Source organism: Macaca nemestrina, chromosome 15, assembly GCF_043159975.1.
Source record: "Macaca nemestrina isolate mMacNem1 chromosome 15, mMacNem.hap1, whole genome shotgun sequence".
Taxonomy (NCBI): Eukaryota; Metazoa; Chordata; class Mammalia; order Primates; family Cercopithecidae; genus Macaca; species Macaca nemestrina.
Genome location: NC_092139.1, coordinates 96,490,332 through 96,510,999, shown reverse-complemented (window position 1 = coordinate 96,510,999; position 20,668 = coordinate 96,490,332). Strand labels below are relative to the sequence as shown.

The 20,668-nt window shown below is 46.6% G+C and overlaps 1 protein-coding gene across 5 annotated transcripts in view; it reads right to left on the bottom strand.

The window, feature by feature from the left end:
* LOC105487279 (zinc and ring finger 3) overlaps positions 1–20,668 on the bottom strand; it is a 177,084-nt gene extending 156,416 nt beyond the window's left edge. Inside the window, exon 1 of one of the 5 annotated variants that reach the window (XM_011750729.2) lies at positions 20,173–20,668. In XM_011750729.2, coding sequence (XP_011749031.2) covers positions 20,173–20,472 — 300 coding nt within the window. In that variant the 5' untranslated portion in view covers positions 20,473–20,668. Of the gene's footprint in view, positions 1–3,549; positions 10,695–19,213; positions 19,949–20,172 lie in introns of those variants that run through there. The other 4 variants (XM_071080343.1, XM_071080339.1, XM_071080342.1 and 1 more) reach the window with 4 other exon arrangements.

Genomic DNA, 20,668 nt, shown 5'->3' with positions numbered 1-20,668 from the left:
TTTGGCTGAGCCTCTCAGACGCGTTCAAGGTCACCATGGGAAGTCACCCAACAGTTTTCCCTATACACATTCTGGATCAGAATCCCAAGAAATCCAGGACGAGTTCCCAGTTAGGAAAGTTCCATCAGGATGGCAAATCCTTTCTTTGGCCTTGACGTAGGAAGGAGCAGAACCTCTTGTGGAAAACACACACACCTTCAGAAAGGGGCATCTTTCTAGCACCCAGTTTCAGGAATGTTAGGGGGAGGTAGGCAGAACTCACCTTCTCCATTCAAGGAGAGGAATGCAAAGCCCAGTCTTGGTGAGGGGGAGGTCAGGAGGGGGAGGGGATTAAAAAAATAATAATAATGCTCTCCAATCATTCCCATTTTTAGAAAAAGTCAATGTGTCTAATTTGGGGGGTTAAGATTTAAAAAGTATTTGCTTTGGCAAAATCACACGCTGGATCAAACCAAGCGCTGAAGTCACTTATGCTTGCCACAAGTCCCACGTAATTGGGCCCCCAGAGCACAGCCTTAGTATGTCGCAGCATTCCACACGTCCAGCTGGATCCAAGGGAGGAATCAGCACCCTCCTTTCCTTGAGAGCAACCTGGAACAACAGGCAGGCTGGCCTAGAAACACACTGGACTCAAGAGTTCACATCCAGCGGTGCGTGTGTGTGTCTGTGTGTGCACACGTGCCCGACTAACAGAGCTTAAGGCCTGGACAATGATCCAGCTGTAGAGAGTAGGGATGAGCAGGTGAAGCTGCAGCAAAGCATTCCTCCCAGGAAACAGAAGGAACTGGGAATCGGAGAAATGAGCAGCCTGCACCTCTTGCAAAGTGCTTAAGAACTACTCTGGGGAGCCCATGAACCCCCACACTAGGGGAGAAGGGACCTAGGTCCAAGTAGAAAGGCACTAAGCATGTTAAAAAAAAAAAATTCCTATGTTATGATCACTTCTCTTCTCAGTAAATGGCATTTTTGGATTCCTTTAACTTTGATAAGCTACCATTTTAGAATAAGAATTTCCAACCACTTGGGAACTACAACATAAACGTTAGGTATATGTGAGGAGCAGCATGAAATTATGTATTTTCTTCAACCTCATCCCCACTAAATATAAATTGCATACTGTGAGTAACTCATGTAATCCTCATAACAACGCTAGGAAAAGTTTATCTCCATTTTACTGATGCAGAAACTGAGATCCAGAGAGGCAATGCCATCTTTCCACAGCAGGTAACTGCCAAAGGCCAGATTCAAACCCAAGCTGTCTGTCTCCAGACTCAGCACTCTGCAGCCTCTCCCATCAAAGGAAACCCAGAACCAATTTGTTCTACAAAGTTTACAACATGCTTAAAGAACCTGGCGAAAAATACAAAAATTAGCAGGGCGCCTGTAGTCCCAGCTACTCAACAGACTAAGGTGGGAGGGTCATTTGAGCGCAGGATGGGGAGGTCGCAGTGAACCAAGATTGCACCACTGCACTCCTGCCTGGGCAACAGAGTGAGACCCCATCTAAAAGAAAATAAAAAGAAAAAGGCCTGGCAAATGCTGGGTGTCTGCATAGCAAAATGAAAAACACTGCTCTGTCCTCCCAACTCCTCTTAAATACAGTCGGCTAAAGGTTGTAGTTTGAAGAACTAAAAAGAACTTACACCCAAACCAGGTTATTCAAAGTTAACTTGCCGAGCGTGGTAGCTCAGAGCGTGGTAGCTCACACCTGTAATCCCAGCACTTTGGGAGGCCAAGGCGGGTGGATCACCTGAGGTCAGGAGTTCAAGACCAGCCTTGGCCAACATGGCAAAACCCCGTCTCTGCTAAAAATATAAACATTAGCCGGGCGCGGTGGCTCACACCTGTAATCCCAGCACTTTGGGAGGCCAAGGCGGGCGGATCACGAGGTCAGGAGATCGAGACCATCCTGGCTAACACAGTGAAACCCCGTCTCTACTAAAAAATACAAAAAAATAGCCGGGTGAGGTGGCGGGCGCCTGTAGTCCCAGCTACTTGGGAGGCTGAGGCAGGAGAATGGCGCAAACCCGGGAGGCGGAGCTTGCAGTGAGCTGAGATCCGGCCACAGCACTCCAGCCTGGGAGACAGCGCAAGACTCCCTCTCAAAAAAAAAAAAAAAAAAATACAAACATTAGCTGGACGTGGTGGCGCACACCTGTAATCCCAGCTACTCAGGAAGCTGAGGCAGGAGAATTGCTTGAGCCCTGGAGGCAGAAGTTGCAGTGAGCCAAGATCGAGCCACTGCACTCCAGCCTGGGTAACAGACCGAGACTCCAAGTTCAAAAAAAAAAAAAAACAACTAACTTAAAAGTTGGTGATTAGGAATACCCACAAAATAGTGGTGCCATTTCTGCACCATAAAAGGCCTATCCACTAGCTTGGGCAACATGGCAAAACCCTATCTCTACTAAAAATACAAAAAATTAGCCAGGTATGGTGTTGTGCACATGTAATCCCAGCTACTCAGGAGGCTGAGGCAGGAGGCAGGAGAATCGCTTGAACTCGGGAGGCAGAGGTTGCAGTGAGCCGAGATCGTGCCACTACACACTCTAGCCTGGGTGACAGAGTAAGACTCTGTCTCAAAAAAAAAAAAAACAAAAAACGCCCATCCATTTATTACATGCCCCCAAAATTTGAGGACTCCATGCTCCAGTCAGCTGATCTCCAAAGAGCCAGCACAAAGCAGAAAAGCAGCCAAACCAGTCCACATACTAAACTACTTACACACCCTCTTCATGTCTCTGTTCCCTAACTTTACACACAATTCTAACAAACATGGTTCCCTGGTTTCCTAGGACTACAGAAATAAGCAGCAGCAAATCAGAATTGCTGAGGGAGAAGCATTAGAGAAGGGGGAACAACTTAGGTGCCACATCAGCCAACAGGGAGATGGAAGAGTGCCTTCTGGGCATTGGCCTTGTGCACTGCACAACTCTAGGAGGTGCCGTTCAGATCTGTGCTCATCCTAGATTCACATTATGACCGATTTGCAGCAAATAGAAGTCAGGTATCTTGAGGAAGGTACAGCTTTTCCTAATTCAAACAAAGAGGCTCTTTAAGTTGAACTGGGGAATGTTTTCTATATTAATTTTTTTTTTTTTTTTTTTTAGAAACAGGTCTCTCTCTGTTACCCAGGCTGGAATGCAGTGGTACGACCACAGCTCACTGCAGCCTCAACCTTCAGGGCTCAAGTGATCTTATTACCTCAGCCTCCCAAGTAGCTAAGAATACAGATGTGCACCACCACACCTGGCTAATTTTTAAAAAAAAAATTTTTTGTAGGAACAGTCTCCCTATGTTGTCCAAGCTGGTCTTAAATTCCTGGCCTCAAGCAATCATCCCACCTCAGCCTCCCAAAGCTGGGATTATAGGTGTAAGCCACCACACCCAGCTGAAAAATGTTAAAAAGATTGAGACACCAACCCTGCCCGGAAGGAGGTTACAATCTAATGGAGAGTTGGCTCCAAGTCAGTAAGCGAAGATTAAATCGGTGGTTCGCCTCCCTCTTCTGAAATAGTAAGTTTCTTTTCAAAGGGGTGGGGTTTTTACCTTTTTTGTGTGATGAGGCTTGAGGACAAGCCCTCCACAACACCAGACTGCCTAAGCTGTTGAACCTGGACAGGTGGCAGCCTCCGGAAGCTCAGGTCATCTTCTGTAAAGAGGCACTAGAACAGCAGATGCCACCTGCAAGTCACATCCCACTCTGCCATTCTGGGCTCCCATCTGGCTTACCAGACCCAATCAATTCCCTTCCAGACATTTTACTGCACACCACCAAGTACCATAGAATTAATCATGCAAGGCACCATTTGCAAAGAGGTAACAGCATTCCAGCATGAGATGCCAGGGACGTTTCCTTCCTCTCATCCCAGTTCTGTCTGCCGAAGCTCGTGAGCAGGGCATCCTAACATCCCACTTATGTGTGACCGCACCTTCGACTGTGGTCTTTGCTTATATACAATAGGGAGGAGCAAGGAAACCCCTTTCTGGTATAGGGGAAAGTGAGGAATGTAGATAAGGAGCTGGGGGAGGAGGAATCCCCCATTTATCCTTCCTATTTTTCTTTCCCTTCTCCCTCCCCCAATCAGTCATCACTAGGTTAGTTACCAGAGGGCAAGGGAGGTTGGCAAGAGTTGAGAGAAGAGGGTCTGTAACAGGAAGAGACAGAAGATCCCTGTTTACCCTCCAACAAGTAGGGAAGAAATTCACACATGAAAGGCCCATCATATAACTTCCACACCTTTGCAACAGGACAATTAAAACAGCCTTGCAAAAGTAAATTAACTATCGCTTGAGCCCAGGAGTTCGAGACTAGCCTGGGCAACATACTGAGACTTCATTTCTAGAAAACATAAACAAAATTAGCTGGGCATGGTGGCACAAGCCTGTGGTCCCAGCTACTTGGGAGGCTGAGGTGGGAGGATCGTTTGAGCCTAGGAGGTCAAGGCTAAAGTGAGCCAAGATCATACCACTGCACTTTAGCCTTGGCGACAGAATGAGACTCTGTCTAAAAAAAAAAAAAAAAAATAGACAGAAAGAAGAAAAGAAAGAAAATTAACTCATGCTATCTGAGCACATAGTAAGAATTATAGTTTTCTACAGCATCTTCTTGCAGGGAACATATAGGGAATAATTTTACTTGGAATATTCAAAACTATTCTGCCCCCATCCCATTGCTGTTTCAGAGCTTTCCCCTTCCAAAAACAAGGTTGGTATGACAACCAATGCCCCAGTCACCGTGGTCCCTAACCACATCCGCCGGGGCTTGGCATGCTGAGACGTGTGCCAACTCTGTTGTCTGTAGGGCACTCCTGGCCACAGTACACAGCAAGCTATAATCAAGTAAGAAACCACCCCATTCGTATAGAACTCAGCTCAACATAAATATTCATTAAATGTGAAAACCTATGGTGATGCAATGTTGAGACTGCAAATTTAAACACAAGAGTCAGGAAATGCAAAAATTACCACTGCCACTGGAACTTGAAATCACCCACCCGGCACATTTAATACCACAAGTGCGTTTATATGTGTCCTAGAGATTTAAACCTAATAACACCAAAACTTCAAAACTACATATTATCTCTTCATTTAATTCCTAGGATGAGGGTGACATTTATTGATGGGCATTAGAGCTTTTCTGGAGTGAACATGCCATGAAAAGGCAGCCTGAAACCCCTTTGGCACAAGTGGAATACAACATATCATAGATTCTGGAATATTTCTGAAGGTCCCGATGCCCATATAATCACCACTGTCCCACAAAAACAGCAACGGTAACCAAAAAAAAAAAAAAAAAAAAACCCTCAACATGCCAACTTACACAGAACTAAGCAATACTTCAATAATTTCCCAAATACTTACAGTCAGCCCCATAAAGACTAGAAAATCAAATGTTTGCTAAATTGAAATCTAAAATTCTCTCACATGTAGCCTGTTAGACTCTTTAGAAATACTACTACAGTCCTTTTAAATTCTGCTTCCCACACAGCACTTAAACACAGGATCAAGGCCCATGCCAGAGCTTCCAAAGGGAAAAAAATGTGGGGGGAAGCAATATGGTACAAATATAAGTAAAGACTCATATACAGTTGTTTCTGATGGGTCATTCTGAAGCTACATAGAACTTCTACTATTCCTCCAAAAGTCCCAGTGTTTTCAGTGACACCAAACTATTATATTTTACATATTTAAATAAAACACATCCCCAGAAGTCTACAGTCAGGCTGTGACATTCTCTTCTCTAGCATGTTCTGAACAATGTTCCCAGGGCAGGCACAAGCCAGGCTGGAAGGAGCCAGAAGGTGTCACCTCCTCATACTATCTCCTTTCTCCAGACCTCCAGGAAGCACAGGCAAGGTGAAATTATTTTGAGAGTCTGGACTATCCCAACTATTTGGAATAATCAGGACATACCATGTGTGAAAGCTGCTTGCAAATAGTTGCAACAATCATAGAAAATTCTCCCTCAAAAAAACAAGTCTTGGCTGGGCACAGTGGCTCACGCCTGTAATCCCAGCACTTTGGGAGGCCGAGGTGGGTGGATCACCCGAGATTAGGAGTTCAAGCGCAGCCTGGGCAACATAGCAAAACCCCCTCTCTACCAAAAATACAAAAAATTAGCCAGGTGTGGTGGTGTGTGCCTATGTTCCCAGCCTCAGGAGGTTGAGGTGGGAGGATGCTTTGAGACTAGGAGGCGGAGGTTGCAGTGAGCTGAGATTATGCCACTGCACTCCAACCTGGGTGACAGAGTGAGACCCCATCTAAAAAAAGAGAAAAAAGCCAAGTCTTTTTTTCTGCAGGCCACATTAACACCCCTTTCACATTCCTCTCACTATGCTATCCCAAAGTAGTGTGATCAGGAGAATTCCGGTTCGGTAAATAATTTACATGTTTTACATCCAAGGCAATAGGGAGATGGAGTGCTCTGGTTCAAAGGAACACACTGGTGGAATCCAGGAAAAAGCTTCATGGGAAGGATTGAAAGTTTGGCTGCAGATGGGAGGAGTTGGGACAGGAAAAAGACAGTGGAAAGCAAAGATAGGAGTCAAAAATATGGAGGTGAAGACATGTATTGCAGCAGGCAATCCAAAAGGAAAGGCACAGGCCAAGTGCGGTGGCTCACGCTGGTAATCCCAGCACCTTGGGAGCTGAGGCAGGTGGATCACTTGAGCTCAGGAGTTCAAGACCAGCCTGGGAAATGTGGTGAAACCCTGTCTCTACTAAAAATACAAAAATTAGCAGGGCATGGTGGCGCGTTTCTGTGGTCCCAGCTACTGAGGAGGCTGAGGCAGGAGGATTGCTTAAGCCCGGGAGGCGGAGTTTGCAGTGAACCAAGATTGTGCCACTGTACTCCAGCCTGAATGACAGAGTGAGATTCTGTCTCCCCTACACCCTCAAAAAAGAAAGAAAAGCACAGAGAGAGGAAAGCCCAGGACCCATTCAGGAACAAGGACAGCAACACACAGGCCCACATCCCAGAGGCAACAATGAGAGACTGCGGCAGCTAGGTCACCTCTTCACTCAGCTCAGTAGTAATCAACAGGACACCACGAAAGATTTTGATCAAGAGACTGATGTGACCAAAGATTACTTTAGAAGGATGAATCTGAAGGGAAGGGAAGAACTGATGGGAAGAAAGAGAATGTGAGAGCCGACTGCAGTGGCACATGCCTGCATAGTCCCAGCTACTCGGGAGGCTGAGACAGAAGGATCACTTGAGCCTAAGAGTTCAAGTCCAGTCTGGGCAACATAGTGAAACCTGGTCTCTTTTAAAAATAAATAAAGAAAAAGAAAAACCAAAAGATAGAGAATGAGAGACAGGGAAACAGCTTGGGCAGCATCAGGCCTGAAAAAGGAAGTCAGCAAGGGGCAGAGCAAGCCAAGCATTGTCTTGAAGATACCACCATTTCCCTTCAACTCAGCCACAAGCTACCTTTATTTAAATTTTGAAATAGCTTTGCAAGTCAAGCTTGCAACATTCTTTACATGCCATTAGCTATCTGCTCACCACCTACTCCAAGACTGAGGCACATTCTGAAAAGATGCCAAGTCTCCAGGCACCCAGCGATATTCCAGAAATCCCATAAAGGTGCTAAACACGCAATGTCAAATGCATTTAAGGAAAAGTATACAAATTAGGTACAAAGAAAAGCATTCTCAGGCTGGGCACAGTGGCTCCCGCTCACGCCTATAATCCCAACACTTTGGGAGGCTGAGGCGGACAGATCACTTGAGGTCAGGAGTTTGAGACCAGCCTGGCCAACGTGGCGAAACCCTGTCTCTACTAAAAATATAGGGGCCAGGTGTAGTGGCTCACACCTGTAATCCCAGCACTTTGGGAGGCCAAGGTGGGCGGATCACGAGGTCAAGAGATCGAGACCATCCTGGCCAACATGGTGAACCCCTGTCTCTACTAAAAATACACAAATTAGACAGGCGTGGTGGCATGCACCCGTAGTCCCAGCTACTCAGGAGGCTGAGGCAGGAGAATTGCTTGAACCCGTGAGGCGGAGGTTGCAGTGAGCCGAGATCGCGCCACTGCACTCCAACCTGGGGGACAGAGCAAGACTCCATCTCAAAAAAATAAAAATAAAAATAAAAATTAGCCGGGAGTGATGGTGGGCGCCTGTAATCCCAGCTACTCGGGAGGCTGAGGCAGGAGAATCGCTTGAACCCAGGATGGGGAGGCTGCAGTGAGCCGAGATCGCACCACTGCACTCCAGCCTGGCCGACAGAGCAAGACTCCGTCTCAGACCACCATAACGGCAGACAGCCTTCTGAGGCGGAATCCAGAAAAGGTGCTCCCAAATGAGAGGATGAACCAAGATACTATAAGTGAAAGTACACCAGGAACCCTAAAGCTACAGGCACATGGAAGATTTTCTGGAATTCAACCATTGCAGCAGAATGCCGTTCTAGAAAGAACCCCAAGTTCTGAGTTCTAATCCCAGCTCTTAAGACCAAAAGCTAGAAGCCCTTGCCCCAGTTCCCTCACTGCAAAAGGAGAGCTGAGTCATAGCATTTTCAAGGTGCCCTTCAGCGCAAACAGTTAAGTCTCAGAATTAAGAGAAACCATAGAGCCAAAAAGAGAGAAAGAGCAAAGATCTTTATGAAGGCACAGGCCAATGGCTCCAGATTTCAGCCTTCCACACCTATACCAAAGCAAAAAATGCCCTCTGGTCACATCAAGGGTAGCTGGGCCTTATTCAGTAGCATAACTTGAGACTCATGGGGTCCACTGATGGACATCTCACACTCAGGTTGGTTGGGGAAGGAGAGAAAAGAGACTCGCCAAGCACAAGTTAAAAGCTTTCAACTCTGGAACTTCCAGAGACAGAATGGATGGCCAACCCCAATGCCTACAGGGCCAGGCATCTGTAAATGGAACTGTCAGTGAGGGAAGTAAGCTGGGCAATGCAATAGGGACTTGTGCCTGTGCCCCTGCTGAAGGGGGCAGCTGCCACTCCACTTATGGCAGGCTATTGCCTCATGGGACTATGGACCCCCTGATGCCAGATCTCTTAATTTTTTTTGAGAAGAGCCCATTTTTATGTACACTTTCTACATTTTTAACAGAGATCGAACAAAACACCTGGAAGCTGTTTTCAGCCTATATGCTTGCTGCTTAGATGCACCCCCGAGAGTCTGGTGCTTGGGCTCAACCTGCATCTCTGCCCACCACCAACTGACAGTGTCACTCTGAATTCGAGGACAGATTCATTCAGCCTTTCTGAATCCAGCCGGTTGAGAAGCAGAAAGCCTGCTCAACGGGAAAGAGGAAGGGCAGAAACCAGCAACTGAAGCAGCACCCTCCTGGGCAACAATCTGCTGCCACAGGGTGTGACGACAGCACAGTGGTCCCCACCGTGAGGCCTCCGAGCATGGCCATCTGCCTGGACAGACGCCGTGTTCCTGCCCAGAACACAAGGGCAACCTGCTGCTTCTGAATCATGCTCTGATACACCTACAAGGGAGGCACCCAGATGCCATGCCAGGTACCTTCCCTTCAGTGCAGACATTAGTCATAATTCAGATCCTCATGGCAGACAAAAAAAAAAAGTCAGTATTTTACTATTTACTAAATGATAGGGAATATATAGACTTTCACTTTTATGACATTTTATTTCTTTAAGAAACATACAGTGGGTCACAGTGGCTCACACCTGTAGTCTCAAGCACTTTGGGAGGCCAAGGTGGGTGGTTCACTTGAGCCCAAGAGTTTGAGATGAACCTGGGCAACATGGCAAAACCCCATCTCTACGAAAAAAAAAAAAATTAGCCAGGCATGGTGGTGCATGCCTGTAGTCTCAGTTACTTGGGAGGCTGAGGCGGAAGGATCACTTGAGCCTGAGATTTCAAGCTGCAGTGAGCCAAGAAAGATTGCACCATTGCACTCCAGCCTGGGCAACAGGGCAAAACATACTATCTGTTGCGAGTAGGGCTATCGTGTGGAAACATACATGGTGACCTGGTAGGGGAGTATAAACTAGACCACTCCTGTAGAGCAATCTAAAAATACGTAGCAAAAGCCTCAAAATTTTTTATACCACTTAATTCAGTGAACCTAATTCTAGAAATCCTATGAAAATAACCAAAGCAGGACAGGCATGGTGGCTCACGCCTATAATCCCAGCACTTTGGGAGGTCAAGGCGGGTGAATTGCTTGAGCTCACAAGTTCAAGACCAGCCTGGGCAACATGGAGAAACCCCATCTCTACAAAAAATACAAACATTAGTTGGGTGTGGTGATGTGCACCTGTATTCCCAGCTACCCGGGAGACTGAGGTGGGAGGATGGCTTAAGCCCGGGAGGCAGAGGTTGCAGTGAGCCAAGATCACGCCACTGCACTCCAGCCTGGGCGATAGAGCCAGACCTTGTCTCAAAAAAAGAAAGAAATTAAGAAAATAACCAAGGCTGGCACGGTAGCTCACACAGCCTCAAACTCTCGAATAAATCAGAGAAATAACATCTGAAAAGCACAAATTATATCACGGGTGCATAAAATCTGTGTTTCTTCTCTATACAGTATCTACAGTAAACATTCAATAAATGTCTGCTGACAAGATAGCATACTAAAATTAACTCAAGTAGAAAATCAAGGGCCCGGCGCGGTGGCTCAAGCCTGTAATCCCAGCACTTTGGGAGGCCGAGATGGGTGGATCACAAGGTCAGGAGATCGAGACCATCCTGGCTAACACGGTGAAACCCCGTCTCTACTAAAAAATACAAAAAACTAGCCGGGCGAGGTGGCGGGCGCCTGTAGTCCCAGCTACTCGGGAGGCTGAGGCAGGAGAATGGCGTAAACCCGGGAGGCGGAGCTTGCAGTGAGCTGAGATCCGGCCACTGCACTCCAGCCTGGGCGACAGAGCAAGACTCCATCTCAAAAAAAAAAAAAAAGAAAATCAAGTTGTAATCAAATTCTTACAGTGCTGGATGGGAGCTTACACACACCTAATTGAGTACTACCCCGCTCTTTTATTTTTTAAATGCAGGCACTCCTGCACCAGGAGGCCAGAAGTCCCCATTCTAACATATGTTTTCCCATCAAAATTCTAGGATCAAACTTTGTTTTCACAGAATCAAACTCTATACTGAGTTTCTAAACAACTATATTACACTGGCTGCTGGGGAGAGGAGGAAATTAATATCAAATCTTACAACACATCTTAAGGGCAATAAAAATAAAATGCTCTCCTTTGAACCACAACGGGCCAGCTGACCTTATTCTTTTGACACTATCAAGAGTAAACAGAGCCACTGAATGTCAGATTTTAAAACATCTCATTCAAGCTACAAATAGAACAAAGAACCTCTACTCTTTGCCTCCTTCCTATTCTGTTAGAAAGGTATAAAGGCACCTCTCTTCAAAGAGGTTATCAGCTTTAACCTCAAAGGTAGGTAAAAATGAGTTGGAAAAGGCCAGAATGCTCATACGGTGACAGACAATGGGCTGCTCAGGTCTAAACTTAGCACCAGGGCCAGATTCCCTCCCCCAGGTGTTCTTCAGTATCCTTTAGGCTGTTTCCTACCAGATAGGACATGCCCCACTGTACTGTAAGGCAACCGTTCGTGTGCTGTCTGGCCACCTACACTCAGCTGCCTGCAGGCAGGGACCAAGTCCTACTCATGTGTTCACTGCCTTGCCCCACAAAGGATCTGATGGACAGTGGGGCATCACTGAATGTTTGCTAACTGAGGAATGTAGCACTCACAGTAAGTTTTAACAACCAGGAGGATTAAATGAGCCTGCGCAAAATAAGAAAGGTCACAAACAGGGGACAACCTCTTTGGAGAAAGACCTGCAGACTCCCAAATTGCTATAAAAGTCAGCCACAGGAAGGAGGTATGTCTCACACCAGAAATCCCTTTAAATGACAGAAAACTACAGCCGTTCCAGCTTGCCCGATAGCTGAAAACAGAAGTGCCATCGAGTGATAGTTGTATATGTCAAGTCACTGGTCCCTCTTTCTGAACTTGGCAGATGGGCTTTTTATGGAAAAAAGTTAGAATGAGACTTTTATTATTTAAAAAAAAGAAGAGGAAAAGAAAGGAAGGAAATACATCTTTGTGAGGATAGGGCATCTTCTCAGTTGAAGTTACAGACTTAGTTCTTGGTCAATCATTTTGGGTTTAAACTCAACTCTAAATTCCACATCAGTTCCCATAACCTCATCATAAGAAAGTGTGAAGTGAAGCAGTCTTGTGAAAACAGAAATGGCTTAGAATCAGACAGACCAGATTTGAACCTCAGCTGCACTAACGACTTGCTCAGTGACTTTAACAAGTGACTTTACCTCTCTGCGCTTGGCTTCCTCATCTGAAAACCTGGCACATGCCATCTACTTTGTCTGTTAAATGTGAGCAAAGCACTGTGTTCTGGCAGGGAGGAAGACTGAGAGACTCGAAATCTAAATTAATTAGAAAAGAAAAGCAACCACTTAAACCCAATATACAATTTAAGAATGCCTGGCTTTCCTCAATTATACATCTGATCATAAAGCATGCCCTGCATCTGTTGTTCCCTGCCACACTCAGCCAGGTTACAGCCGGGGATAATAGAAGGGCTCCAAGCCTGGGAGTCAGGGGACCCAAATATTAATCCTGGGTCATCTCTACCTTATCATGTGGCCTTCAGCAAAGCATTTCTCTGGATTTCAGTCTCCTTTCTAACATATTAAAGGACTGAATCTGGTTCTTTTGATTATGAAGATTTACTTAAATGTCATTTTTGTCACAAATTAGAAATGCAAATTCTCCAGACTTGGGAAAATACCATCAAGAAGCAAAGTTTTGACCAGATATAGTGGCTTTCACCTGTAATCCCAGAGCACTGGGAGGCCAAGGCAGGAGGATCACTGGAGGCCAGGAGTACAAGACCAGTCTAGGCAATATAACGAGACACTATACCTACAAAAAATAAAAAATTAGCCGGGTATGGTGGCATACACCTGTAATCCTAGCTACTGGGGAAGCTGAGGCCTGAGGACTGCCTGAGCCCAGGAGTCCAAGAGTACAGCGAACTATGGTCTTACCACTGTGCTCCAGCCTGGCCAACACGATGAGACCCTGTCAAAAAAGAAAAAAAGAAAAAGAGAGAGAGAGAGAGAAAGAAAGCAAGCAGCAAAGTTTTTAGCATGGCATATAGGTTAATTATGATTAGGTTAATGGTGATACTGAATGCCAATCCCTTATTGTTACTCCCAGGGACACTGGAAATTCAAGATTCTTTCCTTCCATAACCTATCCACTTTAAGGCTTTGTCAATACTCAGTTTCATCAGGAAAAGAACACCTTCAGACTTTTCTTATGCCAGGTACCCTTGGAATATAAACACCCCACACAGTTTTGTTGTTGTTGTTTTGTTTTTTTGAGACAGAGTCTCGCTCTGTTGCCCAGGCTGGAGTGCAATGGCGCGATCTCGGCTCACTGCAACCTCCATCTCCCGGGTTCATGCCATTCTCCTGCCTCAGTCTCCCCAGTAGCTGGGACTACAGGCCCCTGCCACCACGCCCGGCTAATTTTTTATATTTTTAGTAGAGACAGGGTTTCACTGCATTAGCCAGGATGGTCTCAATCTCCTGACCTTGTGATCCGCCCACCTCAGCCTCCCAAAGTGCTGGGATTACAGGTGTGAGCCACCGCAACCAGCCAGATCACTTTCATACAACCCAGTATTATAATACCAGTGGGTCTATGGGAACCAGAGAGAGAGCCATCCTTTCCATCCAAGCAAGTTTCTGGAAACAACAACCAAAAAGGAAGGATAATCCCAGAATTTATTAACCAAGCCAAAGCAAGTTGTTTTCATCAATTAAAGCATAAATAATCCATAAAACCCACTGCCTGCCTGATGTCCACTCTCCATCATTCATTCAATAAATACTGAGTGCCTCATACATAGCAGGCAGTGGGAACCCTGTGGGGAGATCCAGAAATGAGCAAAAACAGACCCCATGGGGTACAGGTCCACAAGGGAAGGTGTGAGAAGCTGCTCTTTAGGCATTTCAACAGCGACAGGTGCCCTGTTTCATTTTTCAATGAACTACGAAAAGGAACTATACTCTGCTTTCCCACATCCTGCATTCAGAGTGTCGCGTTCTTGCACTTTGCCATATAAATGCAGAAAAGTCTTTGAGTGACTATATTTTCACTTCTCCCAAGGATGATGCACAATGCACAGGAGGGAAGTTAATTCATTATAGACAATGGATGCCTTAGGGCCTAAGCACTCAGTTCGGTGGAGAGACCCGTTTGGGAAGAAATATCATTTATCCATGCATGTGTCTGTCTCCATGAGAGACTGAACTCCAGAAGATAACAGTAATACAGTGTCTGGTACAGAATAGGGCTGTGATAGATGTCTACGAAATAAATATGTTCAATGGAGGCACCCAGACCTGTAGACTTCTTCCCTACAACTCTTGTCAGCCTGAACCCCACTCAAAGTCTCGGTAATGGACTATTCGATGCTCTACTACATTAGAGCTTTCCTTTTTCCTCGTGGGGGTGGAGGGGGCACATCATAGAACCCTGGAAGAGGCAAAGTTGTAACTGCCCATAGACAAGAATATGCATACACTTGCAGGAGTTCATGGGCTATCTCTAAAAGTCTGTGACCCTCAGGTTAAGAACTGCTATATTATATGTTGTTAAAAATTAGACTTGAATTTATGTCAAAATCCTAACCAGTCAAATTCTATTCATTTGGCAAAAACAAGAATAAGCAGGCCAGGCAGACCTGGGTTTCAATCCAGGTTTGTCATTTGCTAGCCATGTGAAGTTACAGAAGTCAACTTGCTTCTCTCAGCCTCGGTTTTTCTCCTCTGTAAAATGGGTTAACAATAGTGGCTAATTGCACCTTAGTGTCAGGATGAGATGAACCAAAACATGACATGCTTGGCAGTGCTCTGTATAAATAAGAGGAAACCATCACTGCCTTCCCTTCAGTCTACAGCTCTACACTGAACTCCCATCTTCATTCCTATTCAGAATTGTACTAGTAACTCCCACGAGATCTCAGGGAACAAAACAGAAAATAAGAGGCTCTAAGAATTTTTTCTTTTTTTGAGACAGAGTCTCACTCTGTCGTCCAGCCTGGAGTGCAGTAGCGCAATCTCCGCTCACTGCAAGCTCCGCCTCCCGGGTTCACGCCATTCTCTTGCCTCAGCCTCCCGAGTAGCTGGGACTACAGGCGCCTGCCACCACACCCGGGTAATTTTTTTTTTTTTTTTTTTTTTTTTTGTATTTTTAGTAGAGACGGGGTTTCACCGTGTTAGCCAGGATGGTCTCCATCTCCTGACCTTGTGATCCGCCTGCCTCGGCCTCCCAAAGTGCTGGGATTACAGGCGTGAACCACCACGCCCGGCCGGCAAGAGGCTCTAAGAATTTATAACGACAAAAAATACAGCCCCAATTTTTCCCCCTGAATCAAATGCTTGGTTTTAACCTTTGAAGGCCCATCTGAGAAGACAGTGGGCAATCTCTTTCTGTGTAAATCCAGGTCAGCTGTCAGCACACAATTGTTCTACTAGACCAAGTCAATTTTTAGAGGCAGGCCTGTTAAGTTAACTTAAAATGGAGATGAAAAGAAAGTGTTTGATCAAATGCTAAACTGCAGAAGCACACTGACAGGGAAACAAAGCAGAGGAATTAGTTTCCTAAAATTACTCTCTGTGATACCTTTACCTAACATCGGATATTTAAGGACCTTGATCAGCCCTTTTAACCCACCACCCAGCTCTCTTCCCACCCCTAATAGCTAAAGGCACTGACTTAGTTCTTAAATGTCCTCAGCTTCTCTCTGTTTTCAAGTCCATTCAACATTTAACCTAGGATCCAGAAAGGCTGAATTTAAAGTTACACAGAACCTATCATTCAGATTCCTTCTACAAATGAATTTCTCAAGCTTTTCTAAATATTTGACTTCAAGCAAAAAAAAAAAAAAAAAAAAAAAGCATTTCCACTTTAAAACAATCTTTCATCTCTAGCAATGCAAATTTTCTTTGTTTAACCAATCCACATACCACTAGCCAGTGTTTAATCAGGCCTTTATTTAACATCACCAACCATGTGAGTTGCACAGCCAAGTCTGAAAGTTTCAGATAATGATCTCATTAACAGAACAAATTGGTTCAAAGATGAAATATATATCAATATGTCTAAGAACCCTTTAAAGTCCCACACTTCAGAACTATAGGAGAAGTGTAATTAATTTCTCCAGCATTCAAACTGTATGCCTGACACTCTTACAAGCAAACGGGTTTTAACACTGCATAAATAAATAAGATAATAAAAGTAACTAATAGCATTTCATACCCACAAATTGTTTTCGCCACAACTTTCACAGATGGAGACCAAAAAAAAAAATTCTTCACTCAGATTACACTGGTGACCTTGGGATAGTTATTTAAGCTAAAATGCAAAGGAGAAGAACCAAGATTCCTAATGACGAATCCTAAGGTTTGAATTACTACCTCTCTCCCTCTTGCACTCTCTCTCTCTCTCTCTCTCTCTCTGATACTGACAAACAAACTGACACAATTCTTAACTAGGCTTCCCCTACCCTCACCCATGGAAATGACTGAACAGGTACTCTAGTTAGAATTATCTAGGCAAACCAGACTGTGATATGGTATCTACTATACAAATATATACACACACACACACACACTCTCACACTTTTCATTGGCATACAATAAGGAGGGGGGTTAAAAATCAGTAATACAAACCAATTTCTTATCTTAGAATTCTTTTTTTTTTTTTTTTTTTTTTTTTTTTTTTTTTTTTTTTTGAGACGGAGTCTGGCTCTGTCCGGGCTGGAGTGCAGTGGCCGGATCTCAGCTCACTGCAAGCTCCGCCCCCCGGGTTTACGCCATTCTCCTGCCTCAGCCTCCCGAGTAGCTGGGACTACAAGCGCCCGCCGCCTCGCCCGGCTAGTTTTTTGTATTTTTTAGTAGAGACGGGGTTTCACCGTGTTCGCCAGGATGGTCTCCATCTCCTGACCTAGTGATCCGCCCGTCTCGGCCTCCCAAAGTGCTGGGATTACAGGCTTGAGCCACCGTGCCCGGCTTATCTTAGAATTCTTAAAGGTGACAGACTCCTAAACAGGTTTTTTCTCCCCTAAACCATGAATAATACTGCTACAGAACCCCGGTGGAAATAACAAAAGCAATGCTATAATGCTACTATTTAGCTTTAGTTATAGGAAAATGAACTCTGCTCTGAGACGATAAAACGCTAATCAGCAAATCACACTGTTTTTTGTTTGTTTGTTTTTGAGAGACAGTCTTGCTCCGTTGTCCAGGCTGGAGTACAGTGGTGTAATCATGGCTCACTGTAACCTCAGCCTCCCAGGCTCAAGCAATCCTCCCACCTCAGCCTCCTAAGTAGCTGGGACTACAGGTGCATGCCACCACACTGGGCTGTGTGTGTGTGTGTGTGTGTGTGTGTGTGTGTGTGTGTGTGTAGAGACCAGGTCTAACTGTGTTGCCCAGGCTGGTCTCGAACTCCTAGGCTCAAGCAATCCTCCTGCCTCAGCCTCCCAAAATGCTGGGACTACAGGCATCAGCCACCATGCCCGGCTACTGTTTTCTTTTAAGATAGTAAATAAAAGGAAGTTTTGAAAAGTTCAATGAGATTGTGTCACCAGGGCACAATGAAAGCCTCAAAGAAAGACAAGAAATTACAATGAGCAAGAGTTAAGATTCAAACTATTCTTGAAGACTGTGGACAAAATGTTTGGGAATCTTCAGCACAGCATCATCTCTAAAGCCTATAAAGGTTTTTCAAGATAGTCAACAAAAGGAGGTATTTTTAAAGAGTAAATAAAAGGAGGTTTTGAAAAGGTCAGGTTACTTAGAAAACATGATTAATCCAAAGCTGGACACCAATTTATTCCTTCTGCTTTCTCATTTCTCACCAAAAGAAAACGTTATATTCCCTCTCAGCGGCCCTAAAACATCAGCCTTCCTTACAAAAAAGTTTTTCAGGGCTGCCAGACAAGGTCCACACCAGTTCCTTCAATCAAACAGTATTTGCTGAACTCATAAAAGCACGCTAGCCTTTGTACACACACATCCCTGAAAGCCACACTGCACTCTGTCCGCAGAAACAGGGAGGTTCAACAAGTCAGCCACCACAATGAAGTTACTAAAGATACGAGGTGCACCATGAAATGACTATTCAGACAGCTCAGATAAACTCACCAACATTACTGCAGCTATAAGGGAATTAAGGACACCTATTAGTGATTGCTTAACAGGTAAACTTATTAAATACCATTTAAGTCACTTTTCTTTACTTAGCAACTATTGACTTTTTTTTTTTTTTTGGCTAGGCTAATGGACTACAAAAGAGTTAGATAAGCACTTCAAAAAGTTTCAGAAGAGAATAGATTCCTTCTGCCAAATTCACATATTATCTCTCTACTCACAAGGATAAAATAGTTACAAATGGTGTTTAAACTGCTAATTTTGTATTAAATGGTGAACCCAAGATTATCTCCAAAGCATAACACTCCTCATAATGGATAGCTCGCTCACCAAACTACTGTTGAGAAAGATGACACTTTAAAACACTGCAGATAGAAACTGCAAACTTCAAAAGTCTCCTTCAAAAAGTCAAGTGCCACGCTAAAGCGTCTTTTTTTTTTTTTTAATAAGGTTGTAAATCAAACATTTCAAAAACCATCAGGGCACAATGAAAGCCTCAAAGAAAGACAAGAAGTTGCAAGGAGCAAGACTTAAATGTTTAGGAATCTTCAGCAAAGCATCATCTCTAAAACTTCTGAAGACCATAATTACAACATTTTTTTAAGTCCAAAAGCATTAACATAGTCAAAGGGCTCAATGAAGGAGTTTCCTCTTCTATTTACCCCACAGAAGTTTTCAGATGGGGATAAGAGCCCGGTAAGGCAATGCTGCTGATTAATCGCTTGGGCCTGGGTGCCTCCTCCAGCTTTGTAAGGGCACATCTCTACGGAGTCAGGCTGCACAGCTCTCTCTGTCCTATGGAGGCAGGGCTTTGAGTCTGCACCCAAGGAGGGAAAAGGACACCTCGGAACAGACTGTCTACGCTGTGGGCTGCTATGCAGTCATTCCATGCAGTCCCCTTCTTTTCATTCATAACTCATCCAAGAGTAAAGCACAGAAGGCTCACAAAGCTTAGGCCCTGCAGACATCCGATCACCCCAAAAGTTCAAAGACAAGCCAACCTTTACAAATCGCCCCCATCCGTGGCGCGCATATTAACTGCCATAAGTGCGCTGGCAGTTAACAAGTTGATAAAACCATGGCCAAGGAAGCGGGAAGACATCCACCCAGCTAACCGTCCGCAGAAGCTTCAGTTGAGAGTCCTTCCTCCAAAGAGTAGGCACAGCTTACAGCTCTCCCTAGCCAGCTTCCTTCGGAATGCAGATCTCTTTCACTTGGTCCAAGGTGGAGGCCCTGTCAGTGAGAGACCCCATCTCCCCATTTGCAGGCCCTTCGCATTAGTCTTTGGCCGAGGGACGGGCAGGCAGTATCCCTCCTACCCTCTGTAATGTGAGGCACGCAGAGAGGGCTGCCTTCCGTTGCCACTCCAGGGAACCCCCATCCCCACTCCTCGACCAGCTCCGCCTCCTCCCCTGCCTGCTGCTGCTTGTCCAGAGCCCCACAGAAGGGTCAGCGGCGCCCAGGTGAGGCGGGCGGCAGGTTCCGGGGAAGAACCCAATGTTGTGCAGCCCTTCAGACAAACCTAGCCGCACCCAAAAAGAACATGCATGGATGGAAAGCAAAGCCTGCAACCTGAAACGAGCCACCCCATCCCTCATCACTTGTCTTTCCAAAGTTGACATTCAACACGTAGTTCCCGGGACTTCCACCTGAGGCAGACCTAAATACCCAACCGGCCAAGGGGGCCGCCCCAGCGTGGGTGCCGGGCCCAGGATCCCCCTCCCGCCCCGGGGCTCACAGGAGCTCTAGCCCCCACGTGCGCTCGACCCCCGCGGCTGCGCCCCGGAGGCCGCGTCCCGCCCGCCTGCCCGCCCGCAAGAGAGGGATGCCGCCGGCCTCTCGGCCACCCCTCCCGCCCGCCCGCCCGCCAGTCAGGCAGCCCGCGGCGGGGTCGGCGGGCGCAGCCCCCGGAGCCATCTTGTGGCGGCGGCGGCGCGGGGCCCGGGCGGCGGGCAGCTACCTGCACGATCTCGCCCTCGGCGCTGAGCGTGGCCCCGGCCCGCGAGAAGCGGCCCGTGAGGCCGGTGGTGTAGGTGGTGTAGTCGCCGCTTGGGCTCGACTCGAACAGCACCACCTCCACGAACGCCGTCTCCTTGGCCCGCGCCGCGCCGGGCCCCGCGGCCGCCAGCAGCAGCCCGAGCAGCAGCGGCAGCGGCGGCGGCGGCGGCAGGCGGCTGCACCGGAGGCCGCGGGGGCGGCGGCGGAGGCGGCGGCGGCAGCGGCCCGGGGCCCCTGGGCGCCCGCCCGAGCGCGGCCTCATGGTCCTGCGGCGGGAGGGCGCGGAGGGCGGGCGCGGCCGGGCATAGTCGCGGGCCGGCTGAGGACCGAACGCGGGCGGACGCCTCACAGCCCCATCGCGGCGGCGGCGGCGGCGGCTTTGTGGGTCGCAGGCTCAGCTCGGCTCCCCCGGCCGTCGCGCCGCGGCCCTTTCATCTGCTCCACGTGAGGGGTTATCC